The 23,392-nt window shown below is 33.9% G+C and overlaps 1 protein-coding gene across 1 annotated transcript in view; it reads right to left on the bottom strand.

The window, feature by feature from the left end:
* The window catches only part of CACNA2D3 (calcium voltage-gated channel auxiliary subunit alpha2delta 3), a 397,438-nt gene that overhangs the window by 296,547 nt on the left and 77,499 nt on the right, over nucleotides 1–23,392 (bottom strand). The window contains exon 3 of the mRNA XM_062008364.1: nucleotides 21,040–21,156. Coding sequence (XP_061864348.1) covers nucleotides 21,040–21,156 — 117 coding nt within the window. The remainder of the gene's footprint in view (nucleotides 1–21,039; nucleotides 21,157–23,392) is intronic.

Genomic DNA, 23,392 nt, shown 5'->3' with positions numbered 1-23,392 from the left:
GGTAAATAAACACAATGAGCTACCAGAATAAAATAATCATCTGCACAGATGCTTTAACACTTCCATCAGAGATATAAAAATCATTCCAGTTTCAATTTCATGTAAAGTGCTGTGACCCAGCCAGTACTGCTCTGGTTTGCCTTCCATAGAGGATCCCATTCACAGTCATTCATTAGAAATTCCTTACTCAGAAATAGAGGTTCAGGAACTTCAAAGCAAATTAATTCTGTCCTTTAGTCTGAGAGAAAAAAATCACAAAGCTTACAGAAGAAAACAAAAGAAAATCAAACAAGCTACTCCTTCATGTAGCAGAGAAAGTGCACTGTAAAGGGAGAAGGTAAGGAATAGTATATGCCTTGCTTATTAAAATGTAGAAAGATTAATATCCCAAGCACATCTTCTGTAGTTGCATTCACAGAATTATCAGGAACTAGCTAAAGAGTGCAAAGATCTGCAGATCCTTCCTGTGTATAAGAGGACTAATATCAGCCAGAGTCATAGATGGAAGAGAGCACTGCTCACAAGCCTCTCTTCACAGAAGGCAGTTACCTAAGGAAAGCAGCACAGTTATGAGGAAATGCTAATTCTGGTCAGGTTTATTATCTGTTTGAAGTAACGAAATGAGCCAGGGTGGTATTTTATCCTTGTGGTTTAAGGTTTATTTTCAAATCCAAAGAAAATGAAGCTCAGGGATACTGTGAACTCAGACTGACAGATTTCACACAGCTTACCTCAAAATTAATAAATGCCTTGCTGGTATTCCTTTCTTTCTTTTTTTAATTAAATGATTTCCAGATAGAGTAGACAGGAGTAATAAAATTAAAGGATACACCAAATCTTATTACTAGTCTTGCTGTTCTTCTATTCCAGTGAGAATTTTATGATTTCCAGAAGTTCTCTATAGTTCTGCCTACTTTTTGTCTTGTTCTGAGGCAAATTTGATGCCAATTCCAGAAGATGGGGAAAGTGCTATTCAGAATTGAATTCAGCTGCAATTACTATTTCAAAGTATCTCTTTGAAGGCAGTACATGCTGCAGATTTGATTTTCTCAGAACATATGTATCGCTACATATCTACTTTGCCTGACAGTTTAAGTGAGACATTTAAATATTCTTTCTTGATTGTAATATTCTACATTTCACCTAAGTCTCATAAAATTCTTTGCTGTCAACATTTTTTTTCTATATCACATGGTACTTATGATGACATATTCTGAATTGCAAGGAGCATCCATAGAGCAGAAACACTAGGTACGCCCTATGGTAAAAGTCAGATTAATTGCTACAATGAGAAAGAGATAGAAAATACTGTTTGGGGACCACTTTGCAACAGAATCTCTTGCTAAAAGCAGGTTTCTGGGGAAAGAAAAAAAAAGGTTCCTTTAGAAAAGAAAAAAAAAACCTTTATGAAGCTTCAAATCTATCAGTATAAGATCTGCACATACATTAAAGCTAAAGAAAATGAAATAGCCCATAGGTTTAAAAACAGAGCTTGATTTAAAATAGAAACAAAAAGCACAAAGCTGACTTTTGAAAAAAAATTCAACCCAATTAAAAACTTGACAGGTTTTTTTGTGTGCAAGAACAGAATAGCATTTCTAATCAAAAGAGAGAGATCTCTGAAGATGACAGTCAATCAGCAGGAGCCTGCATCCAATGGCCTGAGAAACTGCATTCATATGCTCATATTTAGGCATTAAGGATTCCAGACTGGAGCTGACCTTAAAGAAAAAAACACAACATCCTCCCTGCAACAGAAATTGATGAGCTCTGAATTTTTCTTGCTTCATTTTTAATTACCTTTCTGCACAGAAAAACTACCTGCTTGATAGTAAGCTGCAGAGTCCAGACTTTTCAAGCTGGACTAGACATTTTTCCTCCTACACTTGAGAACAAGTGGGTACACTCATATTAGAGCCCATTTAGACCAACATTTAGTTTCAGAAAGAGGCTAAAAATGCTCTAGACTACTCTGCCAAGCTTCCAGTCAGCAGTTCTTGGGACTTCATAAGAATTATGCAGCTTCCCTTAGACATTGCACCTGAAAAGAGAGCAGCCACTTGCTATCCTATCTCCCTACTATTTATTATGTTACTGACACCTTTATATATCTTACCCCTCAGTTCTCCTTTTTTCCAGAGTGAAGAATCCACATGTACATAATCCACTTTTAATGAAGTCATTAAAATCTGCAATTGCCTTTGCTTCCCTTCTCTGAACTTTAAGTTCATTATTGTCTTCCTAAAAAAGAGATCTTAACCACACACTGCTGAAGGGGCAATTGTACTGTAAATTATTGTATTCCTTGGCAGACAGCTGACACAGAAATTAGGGAGTTTACAGTGACCTTTATCACATCCAAAAGTACCGGGTGAAAAGCCTCAGCATAAACCAGAACACATATCAAATCACAGTGAGATTTTCAGATCTAAAACATGACCATATTGACTGATCTGCTGAAGCCTGAAGATTGGAGACTTGAACTAGCTTGCTGCCCACGCTGCCTCTCTTGCTAGGACCATAAGATCTCCATCACCACTAAGTGAAAGCTTATGATCTTTTCTGTTACATCACTCTTGCATCATGATGTCATTCAGTACCATTTGCATCACAACACCATTTGCACTCACTTACTGAAAACATATATATTCCTAAAACTAATAAATCTGTGTTCTATGATTTCAAATGTCTTCCTTGAGCTTCTACTTAAATGAGAAATTTAAAAACTAAAGTCTGCATGCAATTTTTTTTCTATGCCTTCCTCCCCCCCTACAGATGAATAAATGTGAAGTCTGACCATCTGAGGCAAAAGGTGTTTCTTTTACTTCTGAAAGTATTATTTTCCCAGTATTTTTTATATTTCTAAAAATATAATTAGCTTTCTATTACCAAGCATCTCCAACCATTAAAAAATAATATAGTAGTTTTCTGTGCTACCTCTTTTGACATCAAAAGGAATTAGAAGAGAAATACTGAAGTGCCATCTAGCATTAACGTGAAAGGAGAAGCAGCAATAGAATAAAGTAGCGTTTTAGACAACCAAAACACTGAAAGAGCTTCTCATGTCCCATAAAAGTGATGTGGAGCTCTCCAGCTCTGCATTACAACACTGAAAGTCAAGACACGGAATTGTGCTCTTTTTTGGTCGATGTGCATTTACACTGTGATATGAGACATTTTAGTTTATTCCAGCTTACAAAATATCATTCCTCTATTCTCTTTTTATTAAAAACTTGATAGAAAATTTGGAGGTTCACAATAGGCCTTGAGATCTTTAGGGATGAAGAGATAAACATGATCTTAGCAGAATGTCTGAGGGCATTATGAAAGCTAAGAACATCACCTTTATTAACAGTAAGATAATATTAAGTTTACAAAACTTAAATCTAATGTAACTTTTAATTGGCATTCATAGAGCTTTCCTCAAGATCACAAACACTGTACAACTGTCTGTGGTACTAGGTCTTTGTGGAGTAGAGATTATTTTTTAAACCATAAAACTGCATCTTACTATGAAATTGCCAATACCTAGGAAAGACCAAGTTTATTTATGCTGGAATTTCATAGGACAATGGAGCACCTACTCAGGGACCATCATGTTATGATTCGCTAAGCAGAGTCAAGGTTAGACCTGGATGCCAATAAAGATTCATTAAGTATGAAATACAATATCAGCAGTGTCTTTGTAATGACCTGAACACTAATTTTGGCTCAGACTACTCAAATTCCCCAATGAAAGAAAGGCAAAGGGAAACAACTTAACAGCTCTTAACCATAAATGTGATACAATGGAAAACATTTGAAAAGATACTGGAAGTTACACAAAAGTGAGAGTAGGCAAGTAATATACAGCATTGAAAATTATTAGTGTATACTTAGATTTTAATTTATTCTAGTGCAAAGAATGATTGATTTTCCTAGTTACTTTAATGCTCTTATGATTACTGTACCAAAACAATGTCAAAATTATGAAAAGTTGTCTAATTCATATACCATGCCATATCAGAAAATTAAAAGTTAGCTAACACAATTCCACCTACAGAAAGGAATAAAACTCAGGTATAACTTCTCTATTCTGAACCATTAACAAATGGCATGAAACATAACTAACTTGTAGAAAGCAAAGGCTGGATTTTGAAAAGAATTGTGTGAGAAGAACTACTGAGACTGATACATTCTTTTTTAAAGGAAAAGGGACATAAATAACAAGAAAAGGAAAGCTTACAACTTTGGTAGATTAATAGCTTTGTGCTTTTATTAAATTTCATTGCTGTTTTCATGCCAGTAGGTTATACTTGCTGTCTCCCAAGAAGATTAGAAGCAACCAGTGGCGAAATCAGACTGAAGAAAATTTCATCCTGGATAAAATTTTATGTTCTTTTACTTTAGACTGAAATTAAATTTTCAGCTCACTTTAGATTGCAGTGCAATTAATTTCGGGAGTAACAATCACCATACCACTTTCTCATTTCACTTTCTAAAGCATTAGCACTGTGCAACATAAATAAGGAGAACAAAATAGCAGATGTATATAACAGATAATGAGACCAGTTCTCCTCCAAAACACTTGCTTAAATTCAGTTCCCTTAGCAATAATTTCAAATTACCATTGCAGGCTAAAAGTCCTCTGTGAAGTGAGTTAATGCTGCTAATGATTTCTAACTGAACAAATATCCCTATTGCAATCAGTATGACTTGGGAAAGGTGTTAGCTTTGACAGACTGAATGCAGAGGGTTAATTATGCTTTGACAGGAAATTGTTCTGATTATAATGATCATAACACATTTACAGTCTGAAAAGACGCTTTCCTTGATCCTAGCATCAATAATGTGGAAAATATTTCACATGATTTAAAGAAAAAAAAAACCCTTAAAATACTTCTTCCTATCTGAATGATACACTTCATATACGACATTGCAGAGGTTTTTACACTAGATCTTTAAATCAGCTTTTGCAGGATTGCAATCAGTGAATGTGAGTTTATTTTACCTTTCAACAGCCTTGGAAAACCTCTTCTCCAACAAATTAAAATTAATCTATAGCTTTGAGCTATGATTTTTATTATCCCATGTACTTACCTTTTCACACAGAACACTTATATGTCATGCAAGAGGAAATTAAATATACCATCTACGTCCATACCTGTAAGGATTCCAGCCTTGTAAGATTTGTATGAACAACATGGATATGTCTTGTATGGGAGCAAAATAAATGTAGGAGTATGCTGCTCTGAGCTTCTATCACAGGACTGACACTAAATTCTCCTTGAAGAAATGCATGATGCTCATGACCACTTATAAATTCCATGTCTGTCTTTGAATTCTGTAACAACATTGCAGAGTTTATATGTACACCTAGATGTTGTGCACCCTCGAGTCTGTGCTGTACAACATAATCAGAATAACCAAAGATCAATTGTCTTTATGACATAAAGCACTATATTTCATCTAGAATAGCAAAACTATGCCATACAAAAATCTAGAAATTGTGTTGACTACATCCTGTGTCCTTTTAATGCAGAAAATCCTTAGCAGGAGCAGCTGGACTTTTCTGATTTTACTACTAAGATAATGTTTCTCCAATACCCACCATGCACTGCCAACAAGGTACTAGCAGTAAAAACATGCCTACAGATTGACACAAAAATGTTTTAAGAACATATAATATAGAAGCCATTATTTTGTATTACTTTATTTTTCAGACATTTTTTAAAGCAAGCTCTATTACTTTGTTGGTCTTGTAGTAAAACCAAGTACTTTTCTGCACCATCACCCAACTGTATCATCAGGGATCACGTTGAAACAACTACAGTTTTTCATCTCTTCCACTCTAGTACTCCCACAAATATGCAGACAAAAGAATCTGCATAAAAAAAGTCTGGATCATACATGTACAATAAAAACTGACTTTCACATATAGTCACCAGCAAATTAATCTTTTAAACTATTTAATAAACTCTTCTATTTTTCCTTCAATTCCTATTAGGACATAATATTCTTACTCTTCCTTCATAAAAAGAGACTTTTTTCACTATCACTTTTCATATATATGACACATGACTGTTAAGTAACTGATATTTAACAATGTTTATTGATATACTTAGCATGAAAAAAAAAATATCCAGTTCTAGATACGGAGAGTGGCTTGAACCATTTTCAACTTCATGATGGCTCTCCTAGGGAATAGACTAATTCTTGAAAGCTAATACTACCAAACTAAACCAAAGCACTATGCTTTAATCATGAGTATTTTGTATAAGGAATAGTGATTAACCAAGTAGCCTCAGTTAAAATTAATTAGCTGAAATGGTTTAATTTCTGTTGTCATTTCTAGCATTCTGAAAGGGTAGAAGCCTACTTTGCAAACCCTCATATTCAAAATAAATACTTTGTTTAGACACAAAACGTGTCATGTGACCTTGAAATCTCTTTGTTAGTGACAGTAGTAAAGTTCCAGTTATCTTTATTTTTTCATAGGAAAAGCATTTAAAGCAACATGCATTGTAAAGGGCTCTCATTTTCTTTAGCGAACAGTACACTCAGACAGAAAATACCAAAAGAAATGAAAATTATTAATGGAATTTCTCCTCAAGTTAATAACTAAAAAAATAATCTCATTTTTTGTTTATCTTCTCACAGTGGACATAAAATTTTAATACAATATGTTATGTTCATAAATATAATGCAAAACTGAAAGATGAAATAAGAAAGTCACTGCTAATTTCTTTAGGTTTACAAAGGCAAAGATAAATAACTGGTTTAATTATGGAAGAAAGGAAGAAGTACATCATAGTTCAAAAATATCTAAGGACTAAGGTACTGGGTAAACAAATTAGAACATGAGATGAAGCATCCCATGATGAGTACCCCAGCAATGTAGACAAAGCAGCATGAGTAAGAAAAAATAGTTTAAATAGGATTGAAGACAAACAGGGAAGAAAAACAAGTAGTTAAAAATTAAAATGTTCAATAAAATATTAGAAAAGCAGGAAGAGATTCTTTAAAAAGTAGCAAGCATGTCAGCAGATAAATAGATCACAAAAGATCTGGTAAGAGTGGCAGACAGTGATTTACATAGCACAGAACAAGTGAATTAATTGCCTCAGAGTTCAGTACAAAACACACAAAATAGTAAACAGGAATTTTACTTCATTTTTTAATGAGAACGTGTGTTTAAATAAAAAAGAGTCAAGGTGATTAAGTAATTTCTATGAAACTCCAAAACCAAGACTTACAACAGCTTCTTGCTTAAGGAAGTCTATCAAGGCATTGATAATTCCTTTGGTGCAGACTGTCACTTTGAATAGCCTAAAAAAATTAATTAATATCCATTTCTACAGCTTCCCAATGACAAAGACCATCTCCTTAGTCATGAAAAATGGCAAGCAATTCTATGAAGTGTTTCTGTGATATATTACATTACAGTCACCAGGAGAGAAATAGAGTAATAAAATGTATTTCTACCAATTAATCGTGTCCTCAATGGAGAACAGGGCACTAGGGAAAAGTTCAAAACTATCACCTTCAACCAGGAACAGAATGTAAGATACTGCCCGTATTCTCACAGAGATGTAGATCTGGTTGAAGCAGGTGAACAACTTTTCATTATTATTATAGTAAAAATAAATCTCCCTTCATTTACTCAAACTCATCAACATTCTTGGTATTATAAAACAAAGCCAAGTTTCAACATCCAGAAAACAAACAAAAAAAAACAAACCAAAGCAAATTAAGACCTCAGACAATTTTAAACTCAAGGCAGTTCTCTGGTTTTACACTTTGAAGTTGTGCTGACACAGTCCTCAGAAACTTTCACTTCACTCTTACCAATGCAATACTCTGAGCTTCTCCTGAACTTGTCCTTGGTTTGCACAAAGCCAGGCTAGTGTCACCTGGGTGGTTCACCTCTCTCTGGGCAAGTTTCAGATTCAGTACATGGCTGTGTCTAATACATTGATGTATTAGAAAACATGATGATGAACAAGACCACAAAAGCCAGAAAAATGGAGTGCATTGTAAAAAAAAAAAATTTAAAAAAAAAAATCAGTGAAAGGTTATACCAGATCCCAAAGAACTGTATGGAGAGCTCAGCAAGCTATTCACTACAAAAAAATAGCATTCACCTAATAACTTCTGAAGTTCAGCTCTTCAGGATGTTCACAGCATCATAGCAGTCAGCAATGCATGCTGAAGAAAACAACTTAAGAAATAAAATTAAATACCTTTTTTTTTTTCATTAGTAAACCAGATTATGGCAATCAGTGGTTTATGGCATTCTTGAGTTAAAGGTTGTCCATCACATTAATTAGCCACATGTGGACTCATCTTTTATGTATTTATCTAATCCCTTATAGAACTTCAGTCGAAAACAAAGATCAAGGGTTAGTGATCTCATTTCTAGATCATGAGCATGGAATTATTTAAAAGTAAAAAGAAAATAACTATTCTCATTTCTATAATGATTGCTAGTGACATTTAAATGAAAATTGCTTAATTCACAGAGCAAGGCAGTATTTCCATTTTTATGTAAAAAATATTTGCATTAAAATAAGATAATTTGGTCGTCTTAGACCCAGCTCAGAAATAACACTGTAGTAATATTTTTCAAGTGTAAAAAAGTAAATCTCCATAAATATCCATAAATGTAACACAATTAAGATAAATGCAAAATTAATGACTCTAGAATTACTAATTTACTGGCACATTTACAAAGTGCTAAATTACCATCTCTTCACAAGATATGGGAAAAAAATGATAAAAATATTATTTTCCTGACAAAACTTAGGTGTTTTAAAATATAATGAAGCATTACAATATATACCAATCTTTTTTAATTACATATTTTATTCTTGCCTGCTTCATGTGTTAAGGACAAAATCTCCTCCTTGTGTCAGCCCCGAGGGGTACCTAAAATAAAAATCCCACCAACGAAACAGTATTCTCCCTTAACCTGTTCCCTACCTATGCCAAGTATTTACCAGTTATACTGGTTTACCCATAAGAATTAAATAATTAACCTCAGACATCTTGCAATTTTTTTCTGAGATGTATAAAAAGTTGTCTTGTAATCCTTTTTGGCAAGCTGTAGTGTAAAGCTTATACCATGATAAATCTGGGAAGGGTGATTTAAAGATGCATGAAATCCCCAGGTTCAGTCTAAGTGCATTTTTCTGCAGCATGGCTTGCTTCTTCAATACTCTCTTGTTTATAAAACACTCACAGGTATAGAGTAGTTATTTCCTCTTTATTTCTTGTGTATAATGTTTCTATTGCTTTTTTCATCACACTGAAATGTCCCATCAGAAATACAGGGAATACGATTTTTCTATAATGTACTACTTCTGTAGTGCTTTGTGCCACAATGATTGCTGTAATTTAACCTTTAAAGTAAAATAATTTTAAAAAACAAAACAAAACAGATTCATCAATAAAATTTCAATTCACAGTATTAGTTTGGAAATGTTTATTTCATCTGTGAAACACCTTTTTTTGTTATGATTTTATCCAACAGTTTTTCATCCTGGTATACTTGTGCAGCACTGTCAGAGGCAATCATCCAAGATATGCTCTCCTAGCTTAAAGGACAGAGAAATGTGTTCAATCAAAGAATACATAGCTATATCTATTCGGAAATACAGTAAAATAAGTTACAAATTGTTCTATATAATTTATTGTTAGTTCTCTTCAGGGTAACTAATTTTAAAACATACTGAAGTTAATGTGACATAGTTACATGGTGTCGAAATCAAGATGCTATCTGAAATAAATGGCTACACCGTTGTTCTTATTGCTATAGAACAAAGACAAAGCACCAAATGACACAAAACTTAAGGAAGAGAACTGTGAGCTACACATTCTTCTTCCTTACACACTTAAAATACCACAAGAACAAAAGCCACACTCCTCAAGTAACCTCAAGCCTATGTGTCAGGCTTCATACTTGCTCTTATACTAAGTGCATTGAAGTATTGCTTTACAGAGCTGCAGTCCTCATCTGTTTTTGCCACAATTCCTAATTCTTCAACATAAATGCTTTAAGATCCTTTTTCCATGGAAAGAAATGCCTGGATCTTTGGAAGTAATTTGAAATCTGTTAACATGTTACTTTTAAGTACATTTTAATCAATCAGTAAAATTTATCAACACCCAGGTTGTACCTTGATTAGGATTCTTTCCATCCCTCCTGTCACCTATAAAGCTGGTTAATATTCAGTGTCAGAGACGGAAGTGCCATCGGCATTTTAGTTGCCCTTCTGCCTGGCAAAATCTTCAAATTTAACAACCACTACATGAGTCAGTTTGCCTTATTCCCACAGAAAATGAAAGTTCAAGTCTTGCTTCTTTTTCTTGTGAAGGTCTAGAGATTCAGGTTGCTAATTTAAAACTTTTTTTTTAAATCAGATATCAACATCTGAAGAGTTCAGCTCTCTGCAGCTAACATACAGAATAAACTGACTGTCTACAAACAGGTCGAAGAAAATGCTCACATGGCAGTAGACAATGCAATAGCAAAATAGATTTAGCACAGAAACACATCGGCCTTGAAGCATCTCATTGACACAATAGTGATGAGACAATTTCCCTAAACAGGTACACAGTCACTACAGAGCTTAAAAAGCATCAAACAACAGGGCAGTTGGACTAGATGATCTCTAAAGGTCCTTTCCAATCCTACCATTCTATGAGTCTATGAAACAAACAAATAGTAAGATGGTTCAAAGCAGTTTTAAACCACCACTACCACCCTCATAAAAGGGGGGGGGGGGAATAAAATCACTGTCCATTACAATCCAACTCATCCCTGTCTCCTGTCTCCATTCTGTGCTTTAACGTCACAAATATTTTTCATCTTATGCAATGGAAAACATCTTAATTATTTTAAAGGAAAGAAAATCTCTCAAGCTTTTGTTTTGGGGTTTCTGGACTGGATAATTTTTTGGTCTTATAATTCCCAGATTATTATGCCCAACCACATAAATCTTTTCCAGCATACAGAAGGGGGGAAGGAAAAGGAGAAAAGAGAGCAGCAAGCAGCTCTAGAAGTCGGTAGAGACTTCTTTTTGAAGAGCCACTGCTAACTTGCACAAAGTACAGGCTAGGGCAATTCATAAGTCTAAAACAAAACACAACTTGGGCCTTTTACTTTGTATTGATCAAAAGGAAGACTAGTTCTAGTTACAATATCAAGTCCAATGTTTTCAATGATGTTGTGAAGAGTTTCTTTACTTTGACCTTCACTGGAAGCTGCTGAGAATGATTAGAGAGCCTCCACACTTATAAAGCACAGTGCTAAAGTCCATTGGGTTTTCCTGTCTTAAAGAAACTTCAACTAAGGGAACAAGCATGATGAGTTTGCTGTATATTTAAACTATATTCAAATAAGAAGATAAAAGTAACGGTAGTGTCTAGGGAAAATGAGATGAGGTAGAATAACTTTTGAAGGAGTACATGTTAAAAATACAAAAAGCTGAGAAAATAACTGTGCTGACCAGAACTGCATACATTTGGAATACATAACAAAGCTGTTAGAGATGATATAGCAAATGAACTAAGCTTAAAGATTAGGTAGGAAGATGCCTGCTTAATCTAAGTATATTGATGTCAAATAAGGCAGGTGTGAGCGAAGAGGATAAAGAGTTTTTGCCTTCAGTTATCTGTATAGGACGTCCTTCTCTCACAATGGTACTCCAGTGGTAGTTCAGGCTAAGCTAACAGATCTGACCTACCATCATACCCACTGGAAGCTCTATCAGAAAAAGAGAAGAGTGGAGAGTTAAAGCTCTTAAAAACACTAATGAATTCTCTTTACAGCTCTTTTCATTGAAATGCTTCTGAGTGCTTCAATATGAAGAATCACGCAGAGATGATAGTCTTTCTCCTACTCAAAATATTGATAAATGACCATTCATTATATCCCTCCAAGAAAGCTATTAACAGACTCCTCTTTCTCTGCACATTCCCTCATGTTCCACACACTGAAAAGAGGAGTTTGGCACTGTTCATATCACAAGAAGGCAGTAGCTTGAAAACCTGTCTTATATGAATGCAGGTTATGACAAACTGGGCACTCTCTTTCAGAAGACACATTTTTTTCATTATCTAAGCATTAAATTGAATGTTCCTGATGTTTTAGAAAACAGACTAATGTTACGTGAACAGTAAACAAACTACAGTGCATCTTCAAGAGACATATATAGTCAGCTAAGTGTAAGTAAACAGCTGCCTGTATATTTTTCAGTATTGTTTTAAGACAAAGCAGTATCAGTACTTATAACATTTGAGAATCATATACATAATTAAAAAAACAGATTTAATGATATGTATCTAAAACAGGAAACACAAGTTAGAGTGGCAAATTAAGCAGGTGACAGTTGTCCAACTGAAATTAAATTTTAATTATAAGACATTGCTATTTGAAGTGACTACCTTAAATCACACATTGAAAAGTCAGACAATATGACTACTTTTGTTAGAATAATTAACGTTGATGTAAAATACTAAAATATGCTAATACTCTAATGCAGTGATAAGAAAGAAGGATACATGAGGCCAATTTATCCTACTTCATTCTTTCAAAACTACTTTACTCTTCTCTTCCCGCTGTGTGGAAAGCTATTTTATGTTGATGGCAAAGACTGAATGTTACATATTTTTGAAATGAAGTCTAATACAAGAATTATTCTGTGAAGTGGCTGATTTCTCTGCCTGTATTTTCAGATAAGTGTTCTATACTTGAATGTGCTATCTTTAAATACTTTCAACTTCTTTTCCTAGCTCTGAAGATGAAACCATCATAATCTTCTCCACCAGCAAATGCTTTTAAGTTTTGCCTACAAGTCTCTATTTTCCTCTCTTTTCTCTTAGGAGTATTTTTTCTGTTTTTCTAAATTTGAACTTCTAATTTCCTAAGACTGGCTAGACTGTGTGGACTTCTTTTTTTCTTTTCAAAACATACAATCATGCCAAAGCTTTAAAGACAAATAAAATCCAAAGCATAGTTTAAGTCCTTTATTTTTTGTACACGTTTAATTCAAGCTGTACCAAGACAATATAAGTGCCAAATTTGCAGAGCCACCAAAATGTCCAGTTAGGAAACAGTAGTTCCTAGGTATTGCATGTACTGGGCTATGTACGTAACTCACTGGAAATCTTGACAAATTAATATCCCTGAATCTCTTAAACATGACCAACATTCATCTTTCCTCAGAAAACATACCTAGCAAGTTTATATATTTTCTTTAATGCACATTCGTACTCTGAGATCAAAAAGAAAATTCATTCTGAGTGGAAAAAAAGAAGGTTGATTTACAAAATTATTTTAATCTAACATCTTTGCAATTAAGTTCAAGTCCAACCACTAATCTCACACTGCTAAGCCAATCACTAAACGAAACCATATCGCTCAGTAACTCATAACTGATCAAGAAGCGGATGAAAGATCTCCCTAAAGTTTCTGGTGGTTTTCTTTTCATTTTTGCAGAAGGTAAAGACTGAGAAACTCAGCTTGAGAAAAAGCAACTGAGCTTTTCAGGCTTTACCCTTTATCCTACAGCACTATGTCTTTCTATACGTATCACTATGTCACTTTCTGTAAACTGAGTTAATCTGGATTTTAGAATATAAGCAGTAAATAAATATTTAATCAACACAGTTGGGTACCCTTCAGACATTCCTACAGGCAAAATCCCTAACTTCCTTTTGACCTATCCATTCCAGTACACACGTAGTAAGGGTATGCGACAAACTTTACCTTTCTTTTGTTCAACAGCAACATGTCTGAGGACTCATATTGTAGTTATGTGATGGGAATGATGAACTATGGTTAAGAGAAACTCACATTCCAATTAAAAGAAACTTCCTTTTTTTCACTTTCAGAATTCATAACAATATCTGTTTACAAATATATATCTTGGGATTCAAACAACTAAAAGTAAAAGATCTAACTGATCTGAAAATAATAACTTTGCTGATGTTTCATTCATCAACAAGTCTAACTTATTTAGCAAAAACAATCCGTAAGTCTAAGGCAATAAAAAAGACTTTTTTTTGGTATGCCTTTATACAGCCTTCAAACTATGACTATCAAGGTTACGTATGAGGCTACTGAATATGCCACTGATTGTCGGTGGATTACTAACCATCATTTCATTTCCCAGTGTAGTCTAATTTGCCAAAAGGGAAATAAAGCTCTTAGTGCTCTCAGAACAGATACTCATCACTTACATATGAAGACAATCAGTAAACTATGAGCAAAATTTAAATTATACAAAAAGTAACTAGCAGCAATTACAGTTTTAATACTAAATATGAATACAAAAATATTGCTGAAAACCTTTAATTTTGTTGGTAGTAATTAACACAATTGTGCTCATGTCTTCTTTATTAGTTATGTCTTTATTCTATCATTTAAAACTATTTATAGTGACACTGGGTTGATTCACCATAATTTTCTTACACCCACACGCATTTATAATCTTTTTCTCCAGTAATTTTACAAACTTAATGGTATTTTTTTTCCATTTCCATCTAGTAATAAAAAGCCCACCTCTATTACTATATTTAAAAAAGAATCAGGGTCAGAATAGCACTCATCAAGCAGCACAGTTTTAAAGAGTGAATGTGGGTATTGATTTTATTTCTTTCTAGTTCTGTAGATGCAAATTAGCTCAAGGAACAAACTAGATAGAGAAAAAGTGTTTATTCTACATTTAGAAATAGTGAGCCTCGACACACAAAAAGTTTGACATTTAAGACTTTTCTATCTTCTATTACATTAATATGAAATATGAATTATTATTTGCTTCTGCTGAAGAATATTGTTTCCAATCTAGTCTTGATTAAAGTGACAGAAAATCAGAATAAAAACAGTGTAATAAAATACCCAATGGACATCGAAGACAGTGGACCTTAAAACAGTCTCAAAAAAAAACCCATTTCAAAAATTACTGTTGTCTCAATTTTTCTTCAGGGACTATGAGAAGCCACTAGTCACCGTGAGCATTACGGGAAGCCACTTCCACATTAAGTACAATCTGAATACTAAATCCAACTATGCAAAAATATTCTATCTCCAGTAAATGCTCTTAATTGACAAAATGACATAGTGGTGACAACCTCAACATCCCTGACACAATAGGTTTTATAAACTATCCAGTGTTCAGGTATGTAAAAAACCACAGTAGAAATTTATGCAAATGACAATAAATAGATTATTTTATACATAATGATATCTGCACTAGAAACACCTGGCTGTAAGGAAGCAGAATGAACAATAGACCTAGACCACTAGCAAAGTCTTGTGGTATATAGTACATTTGATATACTTGGTCTTTGATTTTAAGTAAGATAATTACATGTCAGGGAAGTGTTCTGAGCTGCAAAGTGCACAAAAGATACAAAGCTTTGCAGTTCCTATGAATGTCTACATAATAACACAATATGGTTACTCACGATCAGCTCAATAACCTACTTGGATAACCCTGTAGATTAGTACTTCCGTTTAAGAGTTAAATGCTCCTTCATTTTGTGTGTTGAATATACTTTCATTTCAAGCCAGACCTCTTTTAAATTTAGCTAAATAAAAATGTTATTTTATCTAATTCAACAGATACACATCCCATATATTTAGAAGTATATCTGCTTTAGTCAGACACGCACACAAAAAAAATAAACAGCCCAATGGTATTAAGAACATACATCCAGGGCTACTGAACAGAAAGCTTTCTGACTGTTTTGTTTTTAACCCTTCACCAGGTTCCTATTTTCCATATAACATAAAATCATAGAATGGTAGGGTTGGAAGGGACCTTTAGAAATCATCTAGTCCAACCCCCCTGCAGAAGCAGGTCAACACAATATTGTTTTGTCTCTCCCTTAATACATTGAAAAAATCCGCCATGATTTATTCCAGACTCTTCCATGCCACCCCTACTGCCCTTTCATTGCACATTGCACATTTTTCTCCAGTCCTTTCTGACAGTTGAGTCGTGTCTGCCTTTCCTTAGTGAGGATACAGACCCTTTCCCTGTTACCAGTGCTCGGTTCTGATGATACTCTATGGATATAACCACCGGCAAAAGGGATAAGTGGTTTAAATGTAAATGGGGTGTAAGAAAGGCAGTCAATAACCCCTAAGCAAAGAATGTGACAAAAATGATCCTCTCCAGGAAGAAAATAAGTCCACAAAAGTCTTTAAATAAACTTTCTTATCAATGAGAATATATGAAATAATGAGACCTTTCTAAAACCTGAGTTTTATTTAGTTTGTTTTCTGTAATTACATTTTTGTATCAGTTCAGTGACATCAGATGGAAGAAGTAGTCAAAGTGAACAACTAAAGTAACTCCTGGAAAGGAAGGGTACTCAACACTGGGTAAGAAACTGCTATATTTGAAAGTCTGCTTTCACAATGCAGTTCTAAATGCAACCCTCAACCTTCTGAACCAATGCATCTGCTCAAATGGAGAAGAACTTACCATTAAGTTATATATCTAAAATTAGTTACATCAGTTACATTTCAAATACACCCAAGAAAATGGGTAAGCACTTGTAGTTAGTTTGTAAACAAGAGCTACATTCATTGACTACAATATTCAGTACAAATGCTTTACTGCATTCTCATAAACAAGTCTACTCAGAGCACTACAAAATGTTCATATGGAGAAAGAAACTTCATGTATTTAGGACTTTTCACACTCTACCTTCATGGCTAATAATAATTAGCCACAATCTCCTTTTTCATCCAGCCAAGTACATTTTGCATTCCACAACATACCACTATTTATTTTAAATTAAAATTAATTCATTGATCAGGACAGCAATTCACCAGTATTGCTTGGAAATAAGTGGATGCAGGACATGTAGTTTAATACTTCATTTACAAACGCATATGTACATATATATGAAAAAATCAATAGGAAATTGCACCTGTTGATATTATAAATCTCAAAATGTGTGTCTGTAAAGATATATACCCACAGGTATATGTAGCCACATAGTATAAATGCAAGCTGGATATATATTTATAGATATATATAAAAAAATATATATGAATGAGGACAAACATTTCAAATGTACATTACCCTTTAACTATGCATAAACAGTGTTACCCTAATAGTATCTGAAAACAGTTTACAGACTGGTGTAAAAACCACAGGTGGAAAAAAGTCCATTTCTCTTCATTGCAAATGTTTGTTAAACATAAATGCTAATATTCTACTCCTTGGAAGAATGTTTGTCTGCATGTGGAATTTCATGATAAAAAGCTTCAAAGTCTCGCGTTTCTCTAGATAAACCCCACTGGCTTACTGATGCATGAATGCACTGAAATTGAATTACTGTACAACAGCAATTACTTTTCACAGTACAGTTATAATGAGAATCAGCTTCACAATGAACACCAAGTAGCTACAGTAGCAGAAGTTAATAAAAAGAAATCTCTTATATGCATTTTCTACTGCAGCAATGGTAGATGCCTTAAAGAAAACTAATCCTTAACACTTGATTTGCCACCTTACAAGAAAATCAACAGTCTTTTTTACAGGACTCTCTTCATTGCAGAAACATTCATGAAAACTGAAATTTAACTGCATAGCTAAACTTTCAATAATAGAAATAGAAAAGGGAATATTTAAAAAGCTTTGTCACTTTCCTCTATCTTCCTTTGATTTTTTTTTTCTTTTGCATCAACTAGGAAAAGTTAAAACTATTTGTGTGAAGCTTTTATTTTACCTCTTTTTCACTACCTATTTGGTTGCCATCATCATTACTGACCATTACATCACCATGTTCAATTACTCTTCAGTTTCAAAGGAGTAGTCACTGAAGTACCATGAAACCTCGTGATTTTTTTTTTTTTTTTCTGACTTTAAGACTGATCAAGCATATTTCCTATTAGGGAAATCACTAAAAGTCCAGGAAAGGCAAGTGAAGCAATATCACGAGAGACAGTAGACTACGCAAGGCTATCAAAGGGATTATTTGGATTTGGCTGTAAAACTGAACCCACTGCTGAACAAGGCGGGAAACCTTTACATTTATGTCACCTCATGGGCATTAAGATACTTCACAACTCAAGCATCATACATAATCTGAAAGGTAAATGAATCTACTTTTGTCACAGCTGGAAACAAAGCCTCACCAACATGGGATCAAAGCCACAATTCAGTGGTTTCAAATCATTTCACAAATATTTCCAAATAAAATCTGAAGTTGTCTCTCTGAAATTTAATCAAGTAGGGCAATATTAGGAAAGAAATGGTTAAGAGCAATAACCTGAACTGACATAAATCTAAGTTAAATAGTGAATACTGGGGAGGGGGATGAAAAAAAAGGAAAAAAGTTGCTTGCAAGGGTTTCTATCAGTAAGTAGATGACAAAAGGTTATATAATTGGTTTAGCACTTTCAGTTTTCCATTTATTTTATGCATCTGACAGCACAAAAATAGGACATTCTGTGATAGGATAATTGCATGCTGAAGGGTAATTCAAACAGAGGATGAATATGATAAAAATCACACTGAACCAACTAATCACTATGAAAAGCGATGAGACAGAAAGATAAAAATTCAAGCAGAATGTAAAGGGGGAGAAGAGAGTTCAAATGTGATTAGTAGCTTAGAACAAGTTAATGTGTTTGAAAGCATAAAGCAAAACAAAAAAACTGAAGGCCTTTCCAAGCCATCCTGTTTCTACATTTTGAGGTCTTTCTTCTTGGCCTTTTGTACAGATTAAATGTAAACATACTGCAGCTTTCTGATTAGTTGTCATAGCTTGTCATATCTGCTAGAACCTGAAAAAGTACGTTGATTAAAAAGTTTAGATTAAAAGTATTTTAAATAAAACTATGAATTTTTATGTCTACTTCAAACTAATTCAACAAGTGGTGGAAGGTAACAATTTGGGGTAACATTGGAACACATTTTCTGAGCACTTTATGTTATTTCCAGGGCTGAAAGATATTTTGTAAGGTACTCTTTGTTTGGTACTTACCACAATATTACCACCAGCGTATCTGAAATAGTACTCTAAACTCTATGTTTCACTGCTCTTTGTAGAAGTTTCAATCAAAAGCTTGTGTCAAAATTGCTATAGAGGCAAATTGATGCAGTATTAATTTGTCTCAACAGGAAGTAGAGGTCTTAAGTCTGTAGTAGCTTTGTAACTCCTATCTCACCTCTCTGGATATAAGGAGAAAATAAGCTAAAATAGATCAAAGATGGAATTTGTGCAAAAGTCTGCAGCATATCAAAGGATTGTCAGTTTATCAGTACATAAAATACTAAGCGCTACTTACTACCAGAACATTAAAGGTCACTCACTGTATCTTTAGGAACCAAGATGGACCACGTTATGTAATTATGCAAAAAAAGAATAACTTCATTGGAAGGTAGACTAAATAGATAATTTTTTAAAAGTATTAACCCTATCCAAACCAAGCTTCTAACTTCATTTCAAAAAATGGAAACCTTCCAAAGAAGGCTGTAGATTTCAGTCACTTTTTCTGGCACTAAAACTCTCACACAGTACTATACGCACGATTTAACAGGATTTGGGCTTATTTTCACTCAGAGCATCGCGGCCTATATAGTCCCATATTTTTTTCCTCCTTAGATGAAAACACCATCTGCATGAAGAGGACAAACCAGTTCTAAATGATCTCAAACATTAGGAACCATTTGTTAACAAAGCTTTAATTGACAGACAAACTGTTCTTCCTTAGTAGCACTCCACACTGATGGAAGAGATCTGACCATCAAATGTGCAGCTTGCTGGTCACTTCTTGCTGCTTTTCTTGTATTGTTATGATCACAGGGCAGCAGTTTACTAAGGAACAAGGAAAACAACCACCTCCACAGTCAATATTCCACAAGCTTCTGAAAGCTATTGCACACAAAATGCAATTTTTCTCTGAAAAAACAAACTGTAAAAATAGCATTGTGGGGTTCCATGTTTACTGTCTCTCTCTGCTTCCCTGCCAACTATGTTCAGTTGACAAGCCAAAATATGTTTTACTGCACTGCCAGCCCAGAAAATTCAACCTCTAAAACATTCAAATTCCTTCCTCCTTTTTGTACCATAACATGTATAAAAGGCTGAAGGTGAAATTCTATCTAGTTACATAAATGTAATCCCTGTCCTTGGGTGATGCCTTCAGCTCCATAGTAGGGATGCAAAGACCTCCGCCTCAACTAAGCATACAAATCTGTCTGAGGAGCAGATCATTAATGGCATCACCATAATGTCCTATTAATTTGTTGTTACAGGTGATGTAGCAAAAACTACTGTTACAAGCAGTCACCTAGACTTCTAGCAAATAACGCAAAATGAAAACTACAACAGGAAGACCTCGTATTCTTTAGGACATGAACGTTACAGTGAACTCCTATTCAACATAGCAAAACATATAAGTCAGAACTTTGTGTTTTTAGGGTAAATCTAATCTAATAAGATACCAAAGCTACTACAAAAGAAGGATCAGAATAGAGACTTTGAAAAACAAGAACAACCAAACCCACTAAAACCTACAGATTTACAGAAAGCTCAATGCAGTTACTGAACAATCATTAATAACCCTTTAGAGTGATGTACTAAACCTGATTAGAGGAATTTTGGATTTAGCTCCATTTCAGGTTTCTGCATCTTTTTCTAGATTTGAACAGACAGATACTGAACTCAGAAAGTGTTCAATAGTGTTTTTATAATAGTGAGCAGTGAAATTAGTGTTTTGGTTTGATATTTTGAAATATACCATTTTAATGTACAACTATATGGAGATGTATTTTACTCTGCACAAATTATATCTTAAAAACTTAAATGGGAAACTGATAGTCCAAACTTAGTTATACACTCTTGCATTTATCTATTTACGGTACAAATTGTTTAGAATTAATGTTCAAGAGAATAAATATAAAATATTTCCAAACACTTTAGCATTTCCATTTCAGCACTTTCCATTGCTAGTACAGTCGTCATAAGAGGCTAAGTTACATACTTAGATTTACATCATAGCATGAAATAGCAGAGTGATCTACTGCTTACCCGTACAGCTTCAGACTTTTTATGAAACATTTCTTCCATATTCTTTGCTAACTTTTTCACAAGCTGAAGACCATCAATTTCTTCTACTGCAACATCCTTCTCATATTCTTTGTATTTCTGGAAGAAAAAACAAACATAAAGAAAATACAAAAAAGTTAGGAAAAAGTTACTCACAACAAACTAGCTGAAATTTTGACAACTAATTACTAGTTTCATATTATACTTTTCTGACATTCTTAATTTATTTGTTGTTTATTTGTGTGATGGAAGGTTATTTTGTGCCAAGATGATGTCACAGGGATAGAATAACTGGGTTAGAATCAGAACTCTATTAAGAAAATATAATGCAAATATTTATCTTATGGACTGTAGGGAAACAATAATTCCCTTTCCTAATGTTTAAATCATCCTTCTCTGCAACTGAACAACAGCCAAAAAAGTAGTAAAAAATCCTCATATCCCATCCAAAAATCATTTAAAACCAGTGATATGCTTGACAATCCACTGAGCCTTAGCAACCTAGAATCTTCCTCCTTTTGAGTTGAATTTCCTGTAGATGTCTATTTCACAAGATTCATACAGTGTTTGCATTATGAATGCTTCTACTAGAAGTTTATCTAGACATTCTTAACTTCCCATACAAAGAAAACCCTGAGTAAATCACATAAGCATGAGTCTCTCTCCAAATGCAAGCACAAAGTATTCTTTACGCAATACAGATGAGCTTTACATTATGGTCTCTCTTCTTATGTGAATAACTCCTGGACTAAGTGATTGAAATTGTTTTAAATACATTTTTGGTATTTAGGTTTTTTATATTTAGTGTGTTTTCTGTATATCAACATCTTTTCTTTCTCAGTGTTCCAAGTGCATATTGTAACAATACAACATAAGGAAAAAAAGCATTTAATACTGAGAACAAAACATTCCTCTTTCCCAAGTCATTCCATTGTAGCCTGTACTCTAAGAAGGGATGGCTTTCAGTCTAGTTACTGTTTATCTCTACCTCAAAAATACATGATTGTAATGAACTAATCATTAACTATTACCAAACACAACGTATTCACATAAATGTACGTCCATAATACTGCTTTAGCAAAAAGTAGCCTTCAAACCTCTAAAAATCAGACTCTTAAGGCAACCCACAGCACAATACTTCATAAAATGAGCTATTATTATTAAAATGACTTGTCATTAAAATATGCATACATAATTACTGTGATCTCCAAAGCTTATATACCTCCAGAGAAAGAAGGAAGAACAAGGGCATCAAAAACAGTTGTTCTCAAAGCATGTGGACAAGTACTAAATTGATCAAAACAGTGAATAAGTCAGTACTAGTCATGCTCTGTTTGTTGATGGAAGGAAGGACTCTATTGTAAGACAATATCTACACGTACCCTATTCATTTCTGACAAAAATAATTTTCAAGGCAAATTGACACTTTTGACTTGCTTTAAACTTTATACTTCTCTGTAAAAAACTTGTGCAAATGTTTTGAAAAGCAAATAATGTTTGATAAAACATCATTTGAAGAAAACTTGATAAGAACGTTAAAAAATTACAAAGCTGATGGTAAATATTGAGGATATTACTTTTTTAATATTCTGTAACTTCAGTAATAATCTCCTCTTTTCTACAATATCTCTTGTTACAAAGCTTTATTTTGTCTGAGGTTTTAATAGTACTCTAAGCAATCTGAGAAACCTGAAGTAGACCACTTGCATTTTGTTCCCTGGAGGTAGGAGGGGACATTTGGGTTTTTTCCCCTTCTTGGTCTGCATTTAAATGCCTTAAGCAGAGTTCTGACATCAATCCTGCTTTGATGCCAGTACTGAACTCGCTACTCTCCTCTCTGAAAAAAATCAATTTAGGATAGCACACTGATGTTATTTTTTTGAGAAAATATATGAACCCAGTACACAAGAGAGAGGTAAATGTTTTCGTAACAAAGACTAACTGTGATAAAATGTAGTAAATTAACAGTAAATTGAAAACTTTCCCAGTTAACTAATGATGTCAAAGTCTGTCCATGTCCCACAGGATTTGAAGCTTTGGAGAATTTAAAACAAATGAAACAAAATGCACTGTCGTGAACAACTACAGTATTTATTATGTGAATAGTTCAAGTACAAATTTGAATTACTTATTTAAAAGCTACACAGATCATGTTCAACATATCAAGTTCTGATAAATATGGTTTCCTTCAGACCTGACCTTTGAGCTCTCAGAAAGTGTTCTAAAATGCATCACTTAAAGAGACTGCTTTCAAGTCATCAGAGTTATTGATTTAGGCTTTGCCATCAAGTGAAGAAAACCAGGCAATTATTCACTTCTTTGTTTGAAAAAATGA

Source organism: Colius striatus, chromosome 15 (assembly GCF_028858725.1).
Source record: "Colius striatus isolate bColStr4 chromosome 15, bColStr4.1.hap1, whole genome shotgun sequence".
In the NCBI taxonomy this organism is placed as follows: Eukaryota; Metazoa; Chordata; class Aves; order Coliiformes; family Coliidae; genus Colius; species Colius striatus.
The sequence above is the reverse complement of the archived record's forward strand: the minus strand, read 5'-3'. Positions and strand labels throughout refer to the sequence as shown.